The following is a 19,852-nucleotide window of genomic DNA, read 5'->3' as shown; positions in this document are numbered from 1 at the left end:
TATGGACGACACTTCATTCAACGTCAGTGGCTGTGATTGCCTTGTCTAACAGTCGTGTGTGCTACCAAATTAGGGTTAGGGTTAGGGTTAGGGTTGTTAGGGTTAGGCTTGTTAGGGTTAGGCTTGTTAGGGTTAGGCTTGTTAGGGTTAGGCTTGTTAGGGTTAGGCTTGTTAGGGTTAGGCTTGTTAGGGTTAGGCTTGTTAGGGTTAGGCTTGTTAGGGTTAGGCTTGTTAGGGTTAGGCTTGTTAGGGTTAGGCTTGTTAGGGTTAGGCTTGTTAGGGTTAGGCTTGTTAGGGTTAGGCTTGTTAGGGTTAGGCTTGTTAGGGTTAGGCTTGTTAGGGTTAGGCTTGTTAGGGTTAGGCTTGTTAGGGTTAGGCTTGTTAGGGTTAGGCTTGTTAGGGTTAGGCTTGTTAGGGTTAGGCTTGTTAGGGTTAGGCTTGTTAGGGTTAGGCTTGCTAGGGTTAGGCTTGTTAGGGTTAGGCTTGTTAGGGTGAGGCTAGTTAGGGTTAGGCTTGTTAGGGTTAGGCTTGTTAGGGTTAGGCTTGTTAGGGTTAGGCTTGTTAGGGTTGGGCTTGTTAGGGTTGGGCTTGTTAGGGTTGGGCTTGTTAAGGTTGGGCTTGTTAGGGTTGTTAGGGTTAGGCTTGTTAGGGTTAGGCTTGTTAGGGTTAGGGTTGTGCGTGTGTCTGTGCTGCTCCAAATATCAATAACCTCTGCAACTTTTCGTGGAGATATCTGAAGCTATCTGAGGTAGATGTTTGAAGCGCATGTAGTAATTTTGAAACTGAATGCAACAATGATGTCTTCATCTGAGTTGACTGGAGATACGCTCCATCTGAAGATGTGTTTGTGTGTGTGTGTGTGTTTTTGTGTTTTTGTGTGTTTGTGTGTGTGTGTGTGTGTGTGTGTGTGTGTGTGTGTGTAGTCCACTGCGAGCCTTAGATACTGTAAAAAAGAAAATAACATGAACGTAAGTGAGTAACGCCAATGCTGGAGTGTTGTTGCTTCAGTCTCTTAACTTAACGCAACGCCTTCAGTTGTCTCTGGATATGTTGCTTTCCTCTGGACCCCTTGGCTGTTTTTAAGTTTCTTTTTTAAGTTTTTAAGTTTTTAAGTTTGTCAACTTTGTCTCTCCTCCCCCATCCCCTCCCCCTTGGCCCCCACTTGCAACCCCCATCCCACACCATAGGCACAGAATGTTCTGTTGAGTCAGACTGTTGAGAGCGTCAAATAAAGATGAGACTATGATGCTGTGTACTTACTTGTATGTAATTTTGCCATCCTGATGATCATCATTCGAGGCCTGGTGTTGCCTTAGCGGTTAGGGTGCTGGCTTGGGATCATAGGATCCTGGGTTCGAATCCTGGTCGATCGGTAAATTAACGTCAGGGGGGTTGACTCAGCCTGTCATCCTTCCGAGGTCGGCAAATTGAGTACCAGTTCACTGGTAATTCCCTGTGTGTCGCAAGAGGCGACTAACAGGGTTGGCGGCAGGAAGGGCATCTGGCCATAAAACATTGCTTCAAAAAGGGGACCACGGTGCCCGATAAAGGCCAACCCCTGCTCTGCGGGGAAAAATGGCCTCGAAAGGTGGTTCTTCTTCTTCTTCTTTCTGATGATCATCATTCGGATGATATGACAGCTGTGATCATCAAGCAAAATATTAGCATTTCAATTGGGAAGAAGCAAAACATTGCTCGTTGAATGCAGAAGAAAAACATTAATGGTACAGAGCTGGGCAATTATGAATTTGCACATCAATGGTGATTTTTTAAATGGATATGGGTACAAATTTGTATGCAATTTTATGCAATTTTTTTGGCAAATTTATATGTGCAAATTATTTGCAATTTTTATGTGCAAATGTTTTGCAATTTATATGTGCAAATTTTTTGCAATTATTTTATGTGCAAATGTTTTGCAAATTTTTATGTGCAATTTTTTTTGCAATTTTTTATGTGCAAATTTGTATGTACAAATTTTTTGCAATTTTTTATGTGCAAATTTTTATGTGCAATTTTCTTTGCAATTTTTATGTACAAATTTTTTGCAATTTTTTACGGATGCTAATTTTTATGAATTTGCACATCAAGAATGTGAACTGCAAAGTAATGAGAAAAGGGCATTTAATGGCACTGGCCTCTTCGGCCTAAGTTTATCCAAATATATGGTGGGATGTTAAATTTCGACACAAAACATAAATTAGAAACAAGGACAGGTTTGATGATATGATATGAGATGATGCTTTTCCCTAAGGAAAGTTCATTTATATAAAGCTTAATAGAAAATCAAGGTTCAACTTGCTTTTTAACTACCACAACAAGTCAAGCTGTTGCAAGCCTGGCATCCTGGTTTTAAATGTCATTAAAAAGCCATAAACTATGAGGTAGTGTGAAAACACCTTCCAAAAGACACGGGAGATGTCTCTCCATCTCTATCTTTGTTAACAACTTGATCTACTTCCCCATCGAGCATGTTATCAAAATGGTTGCAGGGCACTGTATCGTGAAGTAGTGCAAGTGAATTGACATTGATTCAAATTGCCATAAGCTATGCATTAAAAAAATGACAGCTCTACAAATGACATTAGTATTAGGGTATGGGCCTCTTTGTGTGTAGTCTAGGTTCGATCAGAGATTCTACGTCAGAATCAGCCATGGCTTCTTCACTGGTGGACGAGACTGGTGGCACGTGCGCTGCTCAAGCCTGCCGACTCACTGCCAGTCTTTGATTTCGCCCAGTTCTGTGTTAATAGTCATTGTGTGTGTGGTGCCTTAGAGGGGTTTAGTTTCCATGATTGTTAAATATGGTGGTCATTATTTTATCTTACGTGCATTTTTTCGTATTCGTTGTTTTGTGGCAAATGAATAATATTATTTATATTTCGTAAGCCTGCCTGAGTGTCTTCCTGCCATTCATTCCCAAGTAAACAGTTTCGGCTTCATTGAGGACCCTTGAAGAACAAGCTCATTATAATCTAAATCTTACATGTTCCAAATTGGATATGGGGTCAGCAACTTGTAAAGTGTATGAAATTGTTCTAAGTCTTTCACTGTCCACTGCTGACGTTCGAATGAAGGTGGCAGAAAATTGTAATTTGTTCAGATTGCTGGATTTTGCTGGATTGTTCAGATTGCTGGATGTTCAGATTGCCATAAAAACATTGCCTCAAAAAGAGAACCATGACAATCACAAGTACATATGGGCAGGGTGCAGCCCGAAGTGGAGATCGGTTTCTGAGGTTTGGGACATGGAATGTAGGGACAATGACAGGGAGATCAGGAGAAGTGCTGGAAGTATTGGTCAGAAGAAGAGTGGACATATGTTGTGTGCAAGAGACGAGATGGAAGGGAAGTGGTGTGAGAATGGTGAAGGGTAGGCAGGGACAGAAATACAAGTTTGTGTGGCAAGGGTGCCCGGAGGGCGTGAATGGTGTTGGTGTCCTGTTTTCTGAGGAGTTTGTAGACAGTGTGGTGAGTGTGACTAGAGTGAGTGATAGGTTGATGATGGTGAAAATGATGATTGGAAAGCTCTTGGTGAACGTCATCTCGGGATATGCTCCGCAGGTTGGTCGAAGCGATGAAGAGAAGGACAAGTTCTGGTGTGCAATAGAGAAGCTGATGGAAAACGTGAAAGATGAGGAAGTTGTTGTGGTGGGAGGAGACCTAAATGGACATGTGGGAAGGAGTATGGACGGTTTTGAGGGAGTTCATGGGGGTTACGGATATGGTGTGAGAAATGGAGAAGGTGAAAGGATTTTGGAGTTTGCTGATGGAGCTGATTTGTTGATTTGTAATACTCAGTTCCAGAAAGAGGACAATAAGCTTGTTACATACACGTCAGGTGGGTCGACGACAACCGTTGACTACCTGATGGTGCGTAGGCGAGATAGGGGGCACCTCCGGGACACAAAGGTGATCCCGGGGGAGGAGGCTGTTTCACAGCACCACTTGGTTGTCTGCGACGTAAAGGTGAAAGGTGCGAGGAGAGCTCGGCGGGTGAAGTACCAACCGAGAATGAAGGTGTGGAGGTTGAAAGAGATGACAGTAAGGGAGGCATTAAAAGAGAGGCTGAGTAGGGTAGAGGATGATGTGGTTGAGCTTGAAAGTGGTTGGATGTCAATGAAAGCTAGTCTGTTGGGAGCCGTTGGTGAGGTATGTGGATGGACAAAAGGACCACCGAGGCACTCGGAAACATGGTGGTGGGATGTTGAAGTTGGAAAGAGGATTGACGAGAAGAGGAAGAAGTTCAAAGAGTGGCAGAAGGCGAAGGGTACGGGAGCAGAAACAGCAGAGCATGAAAGTTATAAGGCAGCCAGGAAGGCTGCAAAGAAAGAGGTAGCAAAGGCGCAGGAGGCATGTAGGAAAATGTTCGGAGAACGCTTGGATTCGGAAGCGGGTCAGAAAGCAGTATTCAGGATTGCAAAGCACATAGCGAAAGAGAGGTGTGATGTGATGGGGGTGAGTTGCTTGAAGGATGAAGTGGGACAAATCGTTGTCGACCCAGATGGAATTAAAGGAAGATGGAAAAGATATATGGAAATGCTGTTGAATACAGAGAATGAATGGGATGGCAACATCGAGAGTAACCCAGTTTTAGGACCGGCAGAGAAGATAACTGAGAAGGAAGTTGAGGAAGCGATAAAAGCAATGAAGAGTGGAAAAGCGGGAGGGCCGACGGGAGTTGTGGGAGATATGTTGAAGGCAGCAGGAAGTTGGGGTGTAAAGACAATGACAGAGATCTGTAATCTGGTGGTGAAAGAAGGCCGCATTCCAGTGAATTGGGAACTGAGTACCCTCGTCCCTCTATACAAGGGGAAAGGTGACCCTCTGGAGTGTGGCTCGTACCGAGCGATAAAGTTATTGGAGCATGGAATGAAGGTATTGGAAAGGGTGTTGGAAAGGAGGATAAGGAAGAAAGTGAAGATCGACGAAATGCAGTTTGGATTTATGCCAGGAAGAGGAACGACAGATACGCTTTTCATTGTGAGGCAGTTGCAGGAGAAGTACATGGATAAGAGGAAGAAGTTGTTTTTTTGGGTTTGTTGATCTGGAGAAAGCATTCGATAGGGTTCCACGCAAAGTATTGACATGGGCATTGAGGAAGTTAGGAGTGGAGGAATGGTTGATCAGAGTAGTGATGGCAATGTACAAAAGAGCATGCACAGCTGTAAGGACGAAGGACGGGAACAGTGGTGAGTTTGAGGTGAAGGTGGGAGTGCATCAGGGGTCGGTACTAAGTCCACTACTATTTGTAGCTGTGATGGAGGTGCTGGCTCAGAACGTAAAGGAGGGTTTACCGTGGGAGTTGTTGTATGCAGATGATCTGGTGTTGATTGCGGAAAGTATGGATGGACTGAAGGAAAAGATGAACAAGTGGAAGGAATGTATGGAGACAAAAGGTCTGAAGGTGAATATCGGAAAGACAAAGGTGATGGCAAGTGGTAAAGCATGTGGTGAAGTGGAAAGAACTGGGAAGTGGCCGTGTGCTGTGTGCAGGAAGGGTGTCGGAGTGAACTCCATTCAATGTACAATGTGTGCTGAGTGGGTTCATCAAAAATGTAGTGGTCTGAGAGGGTCATTTACCAGTGTGGCAGCTACATTCAAATGTAAGGTGTGCGCAGAGGGAGCTGCAGATGGAGGAAATGTTGAGTTGGATCTTGGAGACGGCGTGAAGCTGGAAGGTGTGAAAACATTTTGCTACCTCGGAGACATGCTGAATGGAGAAGGTGGATCAGACTCGGCAACGGTTGCTCGAGTGAGATGTGCATGGAAGAAGTTTCGGGAACTGAGTGGCGTGCTGATGAGGAGGAGAGTGTCGCTGAAGCTGAAGGGAAAGGTGTATGCTGCATGTGTGAGAAGTGTTATGATTTATGGGAGCGAGACATGGGTAATGAACGTAGAGCAGCAACGAAGGCTGGAAAGGGTGGAAATGCGAATGGTTCGATGGATGTGCGGAGTATCGTTGAGAGAGAGGAAGACGAATGATGAATTGCGAAAGATGATGGGAATATTGCCTGTGATTGATGCTGTGAAGAGGAACAGGTTGAGATGGTTTGGTCATGTATTGAGGAAGGATGAAAGTGACTGGTTGAGAAGAGTGATGGAAGTTAATGTAGAAGGAAGTAGAGGACGGGGAAGACCGAGAAAGACTTGGCTAAAGATGGTGGAAGAAGAAATGCGGGCAAGGGGGTTAACAAGGAGAGATGCAGAAAATAGGGCAAAATGGAGAAGATTGTCATGGGGACCGCAAGGCTAACCCCCGCTCTAGCAGGGAAAATGGCCTTAAAATGCATGTTGTTGTTGTTGTTGTTGTTGTTGTTCAGATTGCTGGAAATATCTCACATACTCTTTATGAAGACACTGTGGGATCCTCAACATCCACCAACCATTGCTACGAAAATCGGCGGTCCAGCTTCCTGTCCATCTTTTACATGTTTTTGTCGAACAGTCTTCATTGAATCTTTCGATAGAGTAAATAAACCATGTATCCATGAAAATCTCCACGCATGGCTTGCGGACTTCCTCTCTGGTCGTAGTCAACGTGTGGCCCTGAAAGGATTTCTCTCATCGCCCCTTCCTGTTCTGGCTGGAGTTCCCCAAGGCAGTGTTCTGGGCCCTGCGCTTTTTCTGGTCTTCATCAATGATCTCTCTGACTCTGGAAAATCCTCTCTAAATCTTTGCTGATGACTCTACTCTCTGCCACTCCATTCCTCATATCTCAGATCGGCAGTCTGCAGCCTCCTCACTCTCTGCAGACCTGGACAAAATCACAGACTGGTCAAACAAGTGGAACATGTCTTTCAATCCTGACAATCTCACACTCTCACAATGTCTCTCCGAAAAGATCGTCTGGAAAACCCTCCCATCTACTTTCTGAACTATCCTCTCCAAGAAGTTCTGTCACTCAAGCTTTTGGGTCTCATTATCTGCCATGATCTTTCCTGGGAAAACCACATTTCCAAGCTGGCTTCCAAAGCCAGTCGCCGACTGGGCATCTTCCGTCGTGCGAAGTCCTTCCTTGGCACACCTGAGCTCCTCACCACATACAAGGCTTTCATCCGCAGCTCAATGGAATACTGCTCTCCTCTCTGGGCCGGTGCTCCTGCCTCACACCTAGCTCGTCTTCACGCTGTTGAAACCAAAGCTTTCAGAATCATTGGAATCTCCTGCGATGAAGTTAACTCTGGGGGCCTTTCACTCACTCACCGCAGGCACGTTGGTGATCTTTCTGTCTTCTACCGACTCCTCTCCGGCCTTGCTCCCCCAGCTCTCTCTGTGCTCTGTCCCCCAAATATTCCTACAGGTCGCAGAAGATCTGCCAGCAACCCTCTTATGGTTAAACTGCCAAAATCAAGACTCTCTGTTCACCTTCACTCTTTCATTCCTCTTTTCTCCCACCTCTGGAACAAACTCCCCCACTCCCTTCAAACCCACTCCTCCCTCCAGGTCTTTAAAACAGCTGTTCACCACCATCTCTTGTCTTCCCCCATCCAAAACCTTGATCTTTTCTCCCCACGTTAATTCACCCCAGATCCACGTTTTTGAAATACCGACTTCTTTTCTGGAAGTCCTCGCAGTGTCCAAGTGTTTTATACCTCTTCCCCCTTCCCGTGCCTCCTCCCCCCAAGCCCTCTCCCTCCCACAGATCTCCCATTGTCCCTGCTCTCAAATGTTGTACTTGTGTGCTTCCCTCTCTTTCCCCATCTTGTCTCCCGCTCTTTTTATCTTAAGTTTTATGTGTCAGTTTGTCTTTTTGTGATTAATGTTAGCTCTTACACGAGTCTCGATCTTGTATATTAAAAAAACAAAAAAAACAAAAAAACAACACCTTCCATGGTATAACTGAATGGACTCAACTTGCTTGTCATTATTTATACATTAGCTCTAATTAATTTTCAGCATCTGGACATGACAAGAGACTATAGAATTGTGATCATTTCATGGCAAGCTCTGTGGCTGTTCTGCCCTGTTTATACCTTATGACATTTCCATCATATGAACCTAATTGGGGTGCTTTTCTACACTTACACAGTTACATAACAATATTGAGAGAAGCCTTTAGATAAGTACAAGAATAATAAGTACATCAAGGAACAACGGAAGCATTAACACAGTATATAGAATTCAAAGATTGTGTTGGAGGACCATGGGGGTGAGTGCTCATAAGAGAACAACAGTCCATGCAACGAACCAAGATTATTAACAAGCGAACCAAGATTATAGTTTAGCTTTCATGAAATCCTATTTTGCTGGAACGTCAATACTAAGTGTCTGCTTTGAGTCTGGGAAGTTAACGGTTCGAACTCGACACTGGAAAAGTCATACAAAACAATTTTTTAAATGGTACGTGTTGCTTCCTTGATTGACGCTTAGCATTTATATAGGATAGAGCATGGACAAACAACCATAGGTTGGCAACCATTGTGCAGGTTTGATGGACGTAATGGCCTCCTCCTGCTTTGAAGTTCCTTGTAAGAAAACTCATTTATTAAGAAAAGCGTTAAATTGAAAATGAGCCTTTCTTTCATTAAAAGTTGCTCAATACTTCATCTTATTAGTTGAAATTGCTCAAGAGTACCTCTAATAAAATTCCAGAAATTAATGTTGTCTCAAGACAAATAAGCCACAGTGTAGTTTAGAAATGTCATCGGATAACGCATTATATAACTGACCAAACAGGATGGTAATAAAATGTGTGTCATAATTGTTGGTGAGGCAAAAACAGCGTGGTCATTTTGCACAAACATGCCGATGAAAATGAAAAAATGAATGAAAAAAGACAAGAAGTCCCATCTGCAAAACATTCCAAAATCACCAAGTAAGCCAACAAAACATACTCATTGTACTGTCATATTTAATCACAGACATTTCCTCTTCGACTCTGGGGAAGCATATCTTAATCATCATAATAATACGCGTTCACTTACAAAGAACCTTGACGCAAACTGAGACCATTAGGCCCATCAAAGCCTATTACCAACATAAGGTCAATCCTTTTTAAATGCTGAGCGTCAAGCAAGGAAGCAGTATGTACCAGAACCATTTTTTAAGTCTTTGTTATGATTCAGCCAGGATTCAAACTGCTGATGTCTCATACTCAAAGCACACGCCCTAACCATTACACCACCTGCGAGCCGCCATTTTGTCTGAATGTCGATATTTCCCAAAACTTAAGAAAGCAAGTGGCAAATTTGATTGGTCAAGATGATGAAAATGGCACAATATTTTGTCCAAGTACTGCTAAACCAAATGTTTTTTAAAGTTTGTGTTCTACAAGAAGGTATTAAAAAAAAAAAAAAAAAAACCCTTTAGAGGCCATTTTTCCCCGCAAGCGGGGGTTGGCCTTTTTCGGGCACCGTGGTTGTTGTTGTTTTTCGGTCCCCTTTTTGAAGCAATGTTTTACGGCCGGATGCCCTTCCTGCCGCCAACCCTGTTTGTCGCCTTTTACGACAAACAGGGAATTACCAGTGAAGGTATAACCAAGAAGGTATAATGTATGTTATTCAGTGTTCAAGTATATAATTCAATTGAAATAAAATAAAGACTTTCAAGGTTTTAGAAAAGACTTCTTTTTTTGGAAGTTTACCACCGTTGATGTACCGCCTTTTACACCACCTTAATTGACACATTCAATTCGTTATTTGTGCCTGTTGTTTGTGTCCTTTATGATGTTCCTAAAACAGGAAGTTTCCAGTTTGGAGTACATTAGCATCCTGTACAATGTAAATTTTCCAACTTGTACATCTCACAATATTTAGACATTTGTACACATACAATATAAATTTACTTGAACAACACATGATTTACATGCAAAAGTATTGTGACAAATAATTTAATAGTTAGTAATGCAGGTCAGTTTTGGGATACTTAACTTCTTTAGAACCATGACACAATCAAAAGTACAAATTAAATCAATTTTAGCAAAAATAAAATGTTTGCTTTCAAGTCAAAGGGATAAAAGTAAATACAATTTGTTTCTTCCAAAATGACTCATATTATATGAAATAATTATCAAAACTCGAGATAATCCTCATGAGAAGACACGAGGTCATGCATGATTCACATGGTCTAGACAAATTCAATACTGCCAAGTCCTACAAATTCAATACTACAAATTATGAGCATACATTAGATTCTAGGAAATTAATCATGCATGGCTAAATGACTTAAGCAATGAGCTAGCACAATGAAGGATAAGAAAGTGTAAGTGCACAAGGAAAGAGAAAATGAGCTCATATTATAATCGCTTATTTTAAAACAAAAATGATGACTCCTCATTAGTATACCTGTTGTCTAAACCCGTAATATATATGATTTGAAAGAGCATCTTAGTTATGTGAGAAAATCCAAACACAAAGTAGAGTTCATAGAACAACTCACCCCATGCCATATTTAGAGTTGGGAAGGGTCTTTATAACTCTTGCTTATTGCATTTCCGAGCACAACCTATATTTCCTATAAGCCACCATTTTGTCCGAATCTTGATATTGTCCAACGCAGGGAGTGTGAGCGGAAAATTTGATTGGTCGAGATGACATAAAATGGCGTAATATTTTGTCCAAGTACTGCTAAACACAAGGTTTTTGAAAGTACCACAAAAGCGATTTGTGTTCTAATGTTAAAGTATATAATTAAATAGAAATAAAATTAAGATTTTGAAGGTTGTAGAAAATAAACTTCTTTTGGAATTCTCCCCCTGTTTATGCACCATCTTTTACACCACCTTATTTAACACGTTAAATTTGTTCTTCGTGCCTGTTGTTTGTCCTTTATGACGTCCCTAAAACAGTAGGTTTCCTGTTTGGAATGATTTTCAATTTTGTTTGACTGCCAGACAGGCAGTAGGTTTAGACAGAGACTAAAGATTTATTTTTGATTTTTGGATTTTGGATTTCAATTTTCGATTTTTTTTAGATGCCGTGAACAAATTTTAGTACATCAGGGGTGATGAAGGTTGTGGGCAAGTTTCATCAAACTCATGTGTGTAGTCTTGGGGAAGAGAAAGGATTGTGAGGCCTACGAGCTCCAGAGATTGCCAGAGAAGTAAACTGTGAGGATTGAAAGCCAATTTTTGTGGAGAGAAGAATGAGAGCATGAAATTTAAGTGTGTTTTCTAAATAACTTCAATCTTTGTGTCCAGTTCTCTGAATCTGGATGACAGATTTTAAAAACTTGCAAGTGTGGTAGTACTGCAGGGATCCAAACAACATAGAATCTCAATCCACATATAAACTGTCATCATTATATTTTGGATATGGAGTGATGCATCAATGTGTGCACAGACCCGAAGATGAACGTGAAGCCACAAGATCCACCCATCAGCCTAGGCATGTTAAAGATGATTAAGATCCCATGGTGTCGTTCGTGAAGAGTACAGAAGGTCCGGCCAATGACAAGGTGACAACTGGGACAGTTAAACACCAATTGGGACACAGGGTGATAACAATTGTGAGAGCTAAAGAAGAAGAAGATGCATTATCCTGTACTTTTGAATCCTCAATGAGAGTTCTCATTGAAAATAATCACATTATCTCCCAATTTTGTAACTTTGTTGCGTGGCTGCACTCAATCCCAAGGTGGCATCTATTGAGAATATACACAAAATGACGAAGTGTTGATTTTGACAGGGCCTACAGTTATAGTCCTTTATCCAAGTCATAATGCTCCTTCTTTGGCTTTGTATTTTGAAACATAATACCCTTCCACTTCATACTTTGGATGCAGCACATGATTTTTACCTTATTCCCAGGTGAACCAAGTGAAAAAACAAAAAAAAACAATTATCCAAGAGAAATAAAATTAACAATATGTTGAGCCTTACTCAGTAAATCAGCCTTTCTCCAGTACCCATCACGCACTTCAATGTAGTCATACCAGCACAGTCTGCTTTTGAAGACATCCATGGAGGTGAAATTGAGTATTATCTGCACACAAGTGGACACAGACAGATTCCATTTCACACAATTCAGGTGAGAAAGTAGTATTTTTCTATTATGTCTATATTTTCTACAACTATCGGCTGATCTGAGTCTGGGAAATCAGCGGTTCGAGCTCCAGCGAGTCATACCAAAGCCTTAAAGAATGGTATGTGCTGCTTCCTTGCTTGATGCTCAGCTTAAAATTTAAAAAAAGGATAGAGTATGGACAAACAACCATAGGTTGACAACCATTGTGCAGGCTTGATGGGCCTAATGTCCTCCTCTTGCATTGACCTCATATTATATTATTATCTTCAATTGGGTTTTGCTTTAAAATGTCATCTTATAGGATTTACTCTGGTGTTGTACTTAGTTGTATTTCTTTCCGTGGTATTTAAGGCCCTGCACATATACGCAAAGTTGGCTGACAGGATAGCTTAGAGGTATGCACACTCATCTCTAAGCTGTCTAGCCTGGGTTAGAATCCCGACCCAGCTATAAACTGTCATCCTGGTGTTTCACAGGCAGGGAGATTCATCAATGTGTGTCATCATTCAGATGAATGTTATACTGGGCATCTCATCCGCCGACATTAGTTGGTGGACGTTAAAGATCCCACAGTGTCTCTTCGTGAAGAGCAGGTGAAGACTATGTTGGCACCATTGCAAAAATTCAAAATTCCTGCCAAAACTACTACTTGGAAGGCAACGGAAAACCACCCAGCATAACCCTTGTCAAGAAACTGCTTCGGCAGTACTGGACCTGCTTTCGGACAGAACACCAGAATACAAAAAAAATACATGTTTTCCATCAAATTAATCAAATACCCTAATTTTGCATCAAATTAAACTGAAAATCAACTTTATCACCAAATGATGATACGCTTTTGTCACCAAAACAACTACGACCGCCTTCCATCGGGAGACTAGCGTATGTCCCACTTGGGACTATTCATTATAATATCTTCAGAGTACGCATGTGTTCTGTTTTTTTTTCCATTCTACAGTGTCTAAGGCCCATGAAGGAGCTTGTAAACGTCACTTGTCTAAGGCTTGTGGAGGAGCTTAGACATTGTACTCCTTTCATCCTATCACTAAATCTGAAGTGTCACTCCTATTCCCTCATGTACTCACTTAACCCTCTTCATCTCCCCTTAGTCCCATTCCTGTCAGTGTCTCCCAGGGATCAGTTTTGGTCCATATTATGTTGTTTATGGGACATTAAATAGGCCATATGGCTTTTCCTAACACCTAATACCTAACACACATATATTTTCCTAGCACCCATACACCAAGGCAACAACACCTTTTCGCTATCACCTATACACTCCTCTTTATCCCAGTCCTCTCTTTTGAAACCCGCATCAAGATCAGAAACTGTCACACTTACCATTGGATAACTGTATCAACTCCCATCACCGAAAACTCAATGCAGACCAAAAAAAAAAAAAAATTAGTAAAATAAAAAGGAACAACCACAAAAAAACAAAAAAAAAACAAAACAAAAAGAAACTTCATTTGAACATAAGGAAATTAATGCTCCGACATGGGATAATGGCCGAAATGGCAGTTTCACCCTGTTTTCTTATGGTGGTAAACATACTCTTTTTCAACTCTTGTTTGGGAAAATCCATTTTCCTTATATGGTAGTCAAGGTACAGAAAATACGGGGTACCATAAATTTGGAACACCGAACAACAATTTTGGTGATCTGTCATGAAATAATGATCTGCAATTAGCACTTCACTACTATGACTAATAAAATATTTAACGAGTACCATTTAATGCAATCCAGCATCGAGAAATATGAAATCAATTCGACCAATTCGACACCAAGGACACACATTATAATGACTGCGAAATCTTCTTCTTCAAAACATTCAGCCAAACTAGAGAGTTCATAGAACACGTTACCCCACACAGTGTTCAAGTAAATACTTCAATTTAAATAGAATAAAGATATTAAAGATAGTTGGTTTTTTTTAATTCCAGAGGTTTAGCACTATTGAAGCTCCCTTATACATCACCCTATTTAACATGTCCATGTACTTCTCAACAGAAGGGTTTTGAAAGTGCAAAGAAAACCATTTGTGTTCTCAGTGTTCAAGCATATAATTAAATTGAAATAAAATTGAGAATTTACTGCCGTTGATGCAGTGTCTATTACACCACCCTATCTAACAAGTTACATTAGTTATTCATGCGTGTTGTTTGTGTCCTTTATGACATCATTAAAAACAGTAAGTTTCCTGTTTGGAATGAGTTTCAATTTTGTTTGAATGACAGGTGGGTAGACTGAGTGAAATATTATTTCACTCCTCTCTGCGCATGTACAGTCAGGATAAATTCAGAGACAAATCACTATAAAACAGCAGATTTGTTTTCAGTTTCATGGTCCGATTCATGTTCAAAATATAACATTCAATTCAAATATGTTGTTTATCGATCAAAAACTGACATTTGCAGACAGACAGACAGATGGACGGACATGAACAAAATGCTTAACCCTGCTTTTCGCTTGGTGTTCCCGGGGTAACAAACAACATATTGCTGCCATTAAGGATTCATCTTCATCCAGTTACCACATTGTTGGGGCAGCAGGAATCCTCTTCCTCCAAGCATGCAGATAAAGCGAGCTAGTCTGGCCAAAAGGTGCTCGCCATGATGCACATATTGAACAATATTACGTATTACCTCCCCAAACCCCTGGTTATGGTGCACCTCAGAGTCCCAAAAGGGAACACAGCAGAAAGATTTGTTATTTTGAGTGTTCTAATAAACCATGGTAAAACCACACCAATGCAATTGTAGAACAAAACAATTGTATCAAGAACTCTCACATACACAATAACAATACTAATCACTTGCAAGTGAAAATATCACTTGCATCAAATTAACAATACATGTGATGGTACCATCATTCCCCAATGCTCTCAGAACAATAAACTCACGATACGCCAAAAGTGAGTGGAACTCACGATACGCCAAAAGGAGGTCTCGCGAGATCTCGGAGACGGTGGGAGGGATTTTCGAAGCTCCACACGGTCTCCACGTTTTTCGAAGTTAAGTCTGTTCACAATTGTATTTTGTCGAAACTGTATTTATCTTTCGGTGTGTGAAGTTATTGTGTGCAACTTTGGTTGTTTCTCGGTGTTTATCTTTCATAAATTGATCGTCTGTTTGCCGTGTCGCGAGCAAGGCCTTTGCCGCGTCGCGAACGATTTGAAATTGAAGTTAAGTGATTGTTCCCATTTGTATTTTCGTTAAAACTGTATTTATTTATGGTGTTGTACGTATATTGTGTCCCGACGAAGATTTTTCGGTGCAAATCTTTCATACCTGTATTGAAAATCGTGTTAATTCATGTCGTGTCTTGAGGCCTTGTACAGTGTGCACTGTACAACCTTGAGGCTTTGTTTTTCTCTCAGCGGTCCGTCGTTTGTGATCCAATAACTTTCGTTCTCTGTATTCCCAGTCTTTTCACCCATAGCCTACTTCCTTGTGTAAATCTCAACTCAAAAAAAATAAAAAAATAAAAAAATAAAAATTCCCTTCTCTTTTCTCATTCGTTTATTCATTCTTATTCGTTCGTTCGTTCTTCGACCACGTGTTTCTCCCCCATTTCCCCAGATAGTTTTCACTCATTAACCTTCAATGTTTACACTTTCCCCTCAAGTTATGTATTCCGTCATATTTTATAACACCTTTTTCTTCTTCTTCTTTAAAAGGCTGCTTTCGACTTGCTCACCAAATCAATTCATCCCCAAAAAAATATCCATCTCCTATAGTGCCTTTTTTCTACATTCCCTAAACTCTCCTGTACTCCATCCTCCATCCAGCGTCCTTAAACGTATTTTTAACTCGAAGGTCACAAGAAACTCATTTTGCAATAAATGTTCGTTTCCCATAAATCGTACACTTTCAAAAATCCAATCTCACCCCTCCCCTCCAAATCTTCCCCATAACCCCTCCCCTCCAAATCTTCCCCATCACCCATCCCTTTCAAATCTCCCCCCTTGCCCCCTCCCTCCTAAACTACCCCCTCAACCCTCCCCGCCAAGACGCCCCCTCGCCCCTCCCCTCCTAGACTCCTGCCTCACCCCTCCCCTCCAAATCTCCCCCATATCCCATCCCTTTCAAATCCCTCCCCTTGTCCCTTCCCTCCCAAACTCCCCCCTCACCCCTCCCCTTCAAATCTCCCCACACTCATTGCTTCTCAATTTCCCCCCTCTCACTCCCCCTCCTCAAAGCATCCTCCCCGCTTCTTCCCCCTTCAAACTCTCACCTCCATCTCCCCCAACCTTCTGCCTCGCTCTTCCCCCTCCTCAAATAACACCTCATTGTGGCTCACCCAATCACCATCAAACCTTTTGTCCGCCCCATCCTTCCCTTTCTCCGAGCTATTCTGAAATCTCTGACACACCTTCAACAGCTCTCCCTACCTCTTCCACCTCTTCCACATCTTACCCTACCCCTCCTCCCCCCTGTTCTGTATCTGATGCTCCCCCTTCCGCTTCATTAACGGTATGGACCTCAAACATCCGGGGCCTTCGTTCAAACTTAACTGATCTCTCCATACAGGTTGCTTCTGTCAAACCAGACGTGATCTGCTTAACAGAAACTTTCCTCCTTTATGATGTCTCTGATTCCATAGTATCTCTCCCGGGCTACTCCCTCCTCCGGTATGATAGACCTGAGCCTCGTCCTGGAGGCGGGGTTGCTATCTTTATCAAAAACTCTCTTCCTCACTCGCCCTGCACTGCACTCTCTCCACCTCACCCCCAGGAATACCTCTGGCTACGGCTTCCACTTCGCTCCCACCTCTTGTTCATATGTGTGTTGTACCGTCCACCAAACAGTGATGACTCCATCTACATCTCGCTGTCTGATGATATGGACCAACTTCTATCTACTCATCCCAACTCTCTCTTCCTCATATGTGGTGATTTCAACTGTCATCATGCCAGTTGGCTGGGTGTGGGTACCTCTCTCACCAGCCATGGCTCCTCAGCAAAGGACTTCTGCGACTCACTGGGACTGACACAATCTGTCAATTTCCCGACCCGGATCTCAGTCAACGGAACATCTTCTCTTCTGGACTTGGTTATGACTAACTTCCCTGAAAATGTCTGCTGCTCTTCTTCTGCTCCGATCGGATCATCTGATCATGTCCTTGTTAAAGTGGACATCTCTCTGACCATCCTCAGGGAGCCTGCTCAGCGTCGACGAGTCTGGCATTTCACTCAGGCCAACTGGCACGGTCTTCAAGCAGCCATCAATCATCTGGACTGGTCTCCCATCTCTACCACCTCTGACATCAACTCATCCTGGGAATTCTTCCAAAGTAAATTGCTCTCTCTCATGCACAGATTTATCCCATCTCGTCTTCAGTTGTCATACCCTTCCTCCCGTCCATGGTACACGGAATCTTGTGGTGAGGCTGTTGCCCAGAAACAACTTGCCTTCGTCTCCTGGAAAGCAAATCCAACGGAAGGAAATCTCATTTCCTTTCACAAAGCCCGAAACAAGTGTGTGTCCACCCTCAGGAGAGCCAGGAAACAATATCTCTCCGTTCTCAAGACCGAACTCTCTTATCTGTCTCCCTCTTCCAAATCCTGGTGGCGTCTGGTCAAATCCGTTTCTGGTGTTTGTTCCCCCTCCATCCCCTCCCTTACCTCAAACGGCTACACAGCTGACTCCGCACGTGAAAAAGCTGAATGCCTCAACTCTGCGTTTGCCTCTAAATCTTGTGTCCCAAACCCATCCCTCTCTGTACCCACCATACCCAGTCGTACCCTGCTGCTCCTGGACTCCGTGTCCTTTCCTCCTGACAAGGTGGAAAAGTTTCTGTCAACCCTCGACTCTGATTCTGCAACTGGACCCGACGGCATCAGCCCACGGGTCCTAAAATCCTGCTCTGCCGCTCTATCTCACCCTCTCTCTGTTCTCTTCACCCTCTCTTTTGCTCAAGGTCAACTGCCATCTGCTTGGAAATCAGCCAACATCACCGCTTTGCACAAAAAAGGTGCAAAAACAGATCCTAGCAACTACAGACCAATCAGCCTTCTCCAAATTATCAGCAAAGTCATGGAATCCATCATTGCTTCGGATATGAAATCTTTCCTCTTCTCCAATGGCTTGATCTCTGATCATCAATTTGGTTTCAGACCAGGTCACTCTACTCTGGACATGCTGCTTCTGCTGTCTCAACAATGGATGGAGGTCCTCAATGCCAAACAGGAAATTAGAGCTGTCTCCCTCGACATATCACGTGCCTTCGACACGGTCTGGCACCCCGCTCTGCTCACCAAACTCTCCTCCTTTGGTATCCATGGAAATCTCCACGCATGGCTGGCGGACTTCCTCTCTAGTCGTCGTCAACGTGTGGCCCTGAATGGGTTTCTCTCATCTCCTCTTCCTGTTCAGGCTGGAGTTCCCCAAGGCAATGTTCTGGGCCCCGTGCTTTTTCTGGTCTTCATCAATGATCTCTCTGACTCTCTCGAAAATCCTCTCTATCTCTTTGCTGATGACTCCACTCTCTGCCGCTCCATTCCTCTTCCCTCAGATCAGCAGTCTGCTGCCTCCTCACTCTCTGAAGACATGGACAAAATCACAGACTGGTCAAACAAGTGGAACATGTCTTTCAATCCTGACAAATCTCACACTCTTACTATGTCTCTCCGAAAAGATCGACTGGACAACCCTCCCATCTACTTTCTCAACAATCCTCTCCAAGAAGTTCTGTCGCTCAAGATTTTGGGTCTCACTATCTGCCATGATCTTTCTTGGGAAAACCACATTTCCAAGCTGGCCTCCAAAGCCAGTCGCCGACTGGGCATCCTCCGTCGTGCGAAGTCCTTCCTCGGCACACCTGAGCTCCTCACCACATACAAGGCTTTCATCCGCAGCTCAATGGAATACTGTTCTCCCCTATGAGCCGGTGCTCCTGCCTCACACCTAGCTCGGCTTCACGCTGTTGAAACCAAAGCTTTCAGAATTATTGGAATCTCCCGCGGTGAAGCTATCTCTGAGGGTCTTTCACTCACTCACCGCAGGCAGGTAGGTGGTCTTTCTGTCTTCTACCGACTCCTCTCCGGCCTTGCACCCCCAGCTCTCTCTGTGCTCTGTCCCCCAAATATTCCTACAGGTCGCACAAGATCTGCCAGCAACCCTCTGATGGTTAAACTGCCGAAATCTCGGCTCTCTGCTCACCTTCACTCTTTCATTCCTCTTTTCTCCCGCCTCTGGAACAAACTCCCTCACTCCCTTCAATCCCACTGCTCCCTCCAGGTCTTTAAAACAGCTGTTCACCACCATCTCTTATCTTCCCCCATCCAAAACCTTGATCTTTTCTACCCCCGCTAATTCACCCCAGATCCACCTTGTTTGAAATTCCAACTTCTTTCCTGGAAGTCCTGGCAGTGTCCATATGTTTTATACCTCTCCCACCGCCCCCTTCCCATGCCCCCCCCCCCCAAAGCCCTCGCCCTCTCTCAGATCTCTCGATGTCTCCATGTCTCTCGGTCCCTGCTCTCAAATGTTGTGTTTTGTGTCCTTCCCCCTCTCTCCCCATCTTGTCTACCGCTCCCGATGTTATATGTTTTATGTGTCGGTTTGTCTTTCTGTGTGATTAATGTTCGCTCTTTCACGAGCCTCGATCTTGTATACACAAAAAAAAAAAAAAAAAAAAAAAAAAATAATGTAACATTCTCCAAAATCTGTGCACGGATCCCCACGCTGGTTGAAGCCATGCAGAACGACGAGAAGAGGCAGGTATCGGCACGGCTGCAGACGAGTTATGAGGTGAGAGGTCGGTATGGGAATTGAGCCGATAGGTAAACCAACGGCAATCAACACGATGAGGTCAATATGAAAATTCCAATGACAAAACAAGATGGCCAAGCGGACAGTCTCTTCGAGGACAAAATGGCGTAT

The 19,852-nt window shown here is 43.1% G+C and overlaps 1 protein-coding gene across 4 annotated transcripts in view; it reads right to left on the bottom strand.

Annotated features, from left to right (window-relative positions):
• The window catches only part of TLL2 (tolloid like 2), a 253,701-nt gene that overhangs the window by 65,144 nt on the left and 168,705 nt on the right, over positions 1-19,852 (bottom strand). For all 4 annotated transcript variants that reach the window (XM_068124572.2, XM_068124574.2, XM_078783341.1 and 1 more), the window contains one exon: positions 11,822-11,924. In XM_068124572.2, coding sequence (XP_067980673.2) covers positions 11,822-11,924 — 103 coding nt within the window. The remainder of the gene's footprint in view (positions 1-11,821; positions 11,925-19,852) is intronic.

Source organism: Myxine glutinosa, chromosome 8 (assembly GCF_964187855.1).
Source record: "Myxine glutinosa chromosome 8, kmMyxGlut1.1, whole genome shotgun sequence".
Taxonomy (NCBI): domain Eukaryota; kingdom Metazoa; phylum Chordata; class Myxini; order Myxiniformes; family Myxinidae; genus Myxine; species Myxine glutinosa.
Note: the sequence above shows the minus strand (reverse complement) of the source record. Positions and strands in the feature narration are given on the sequence as shown.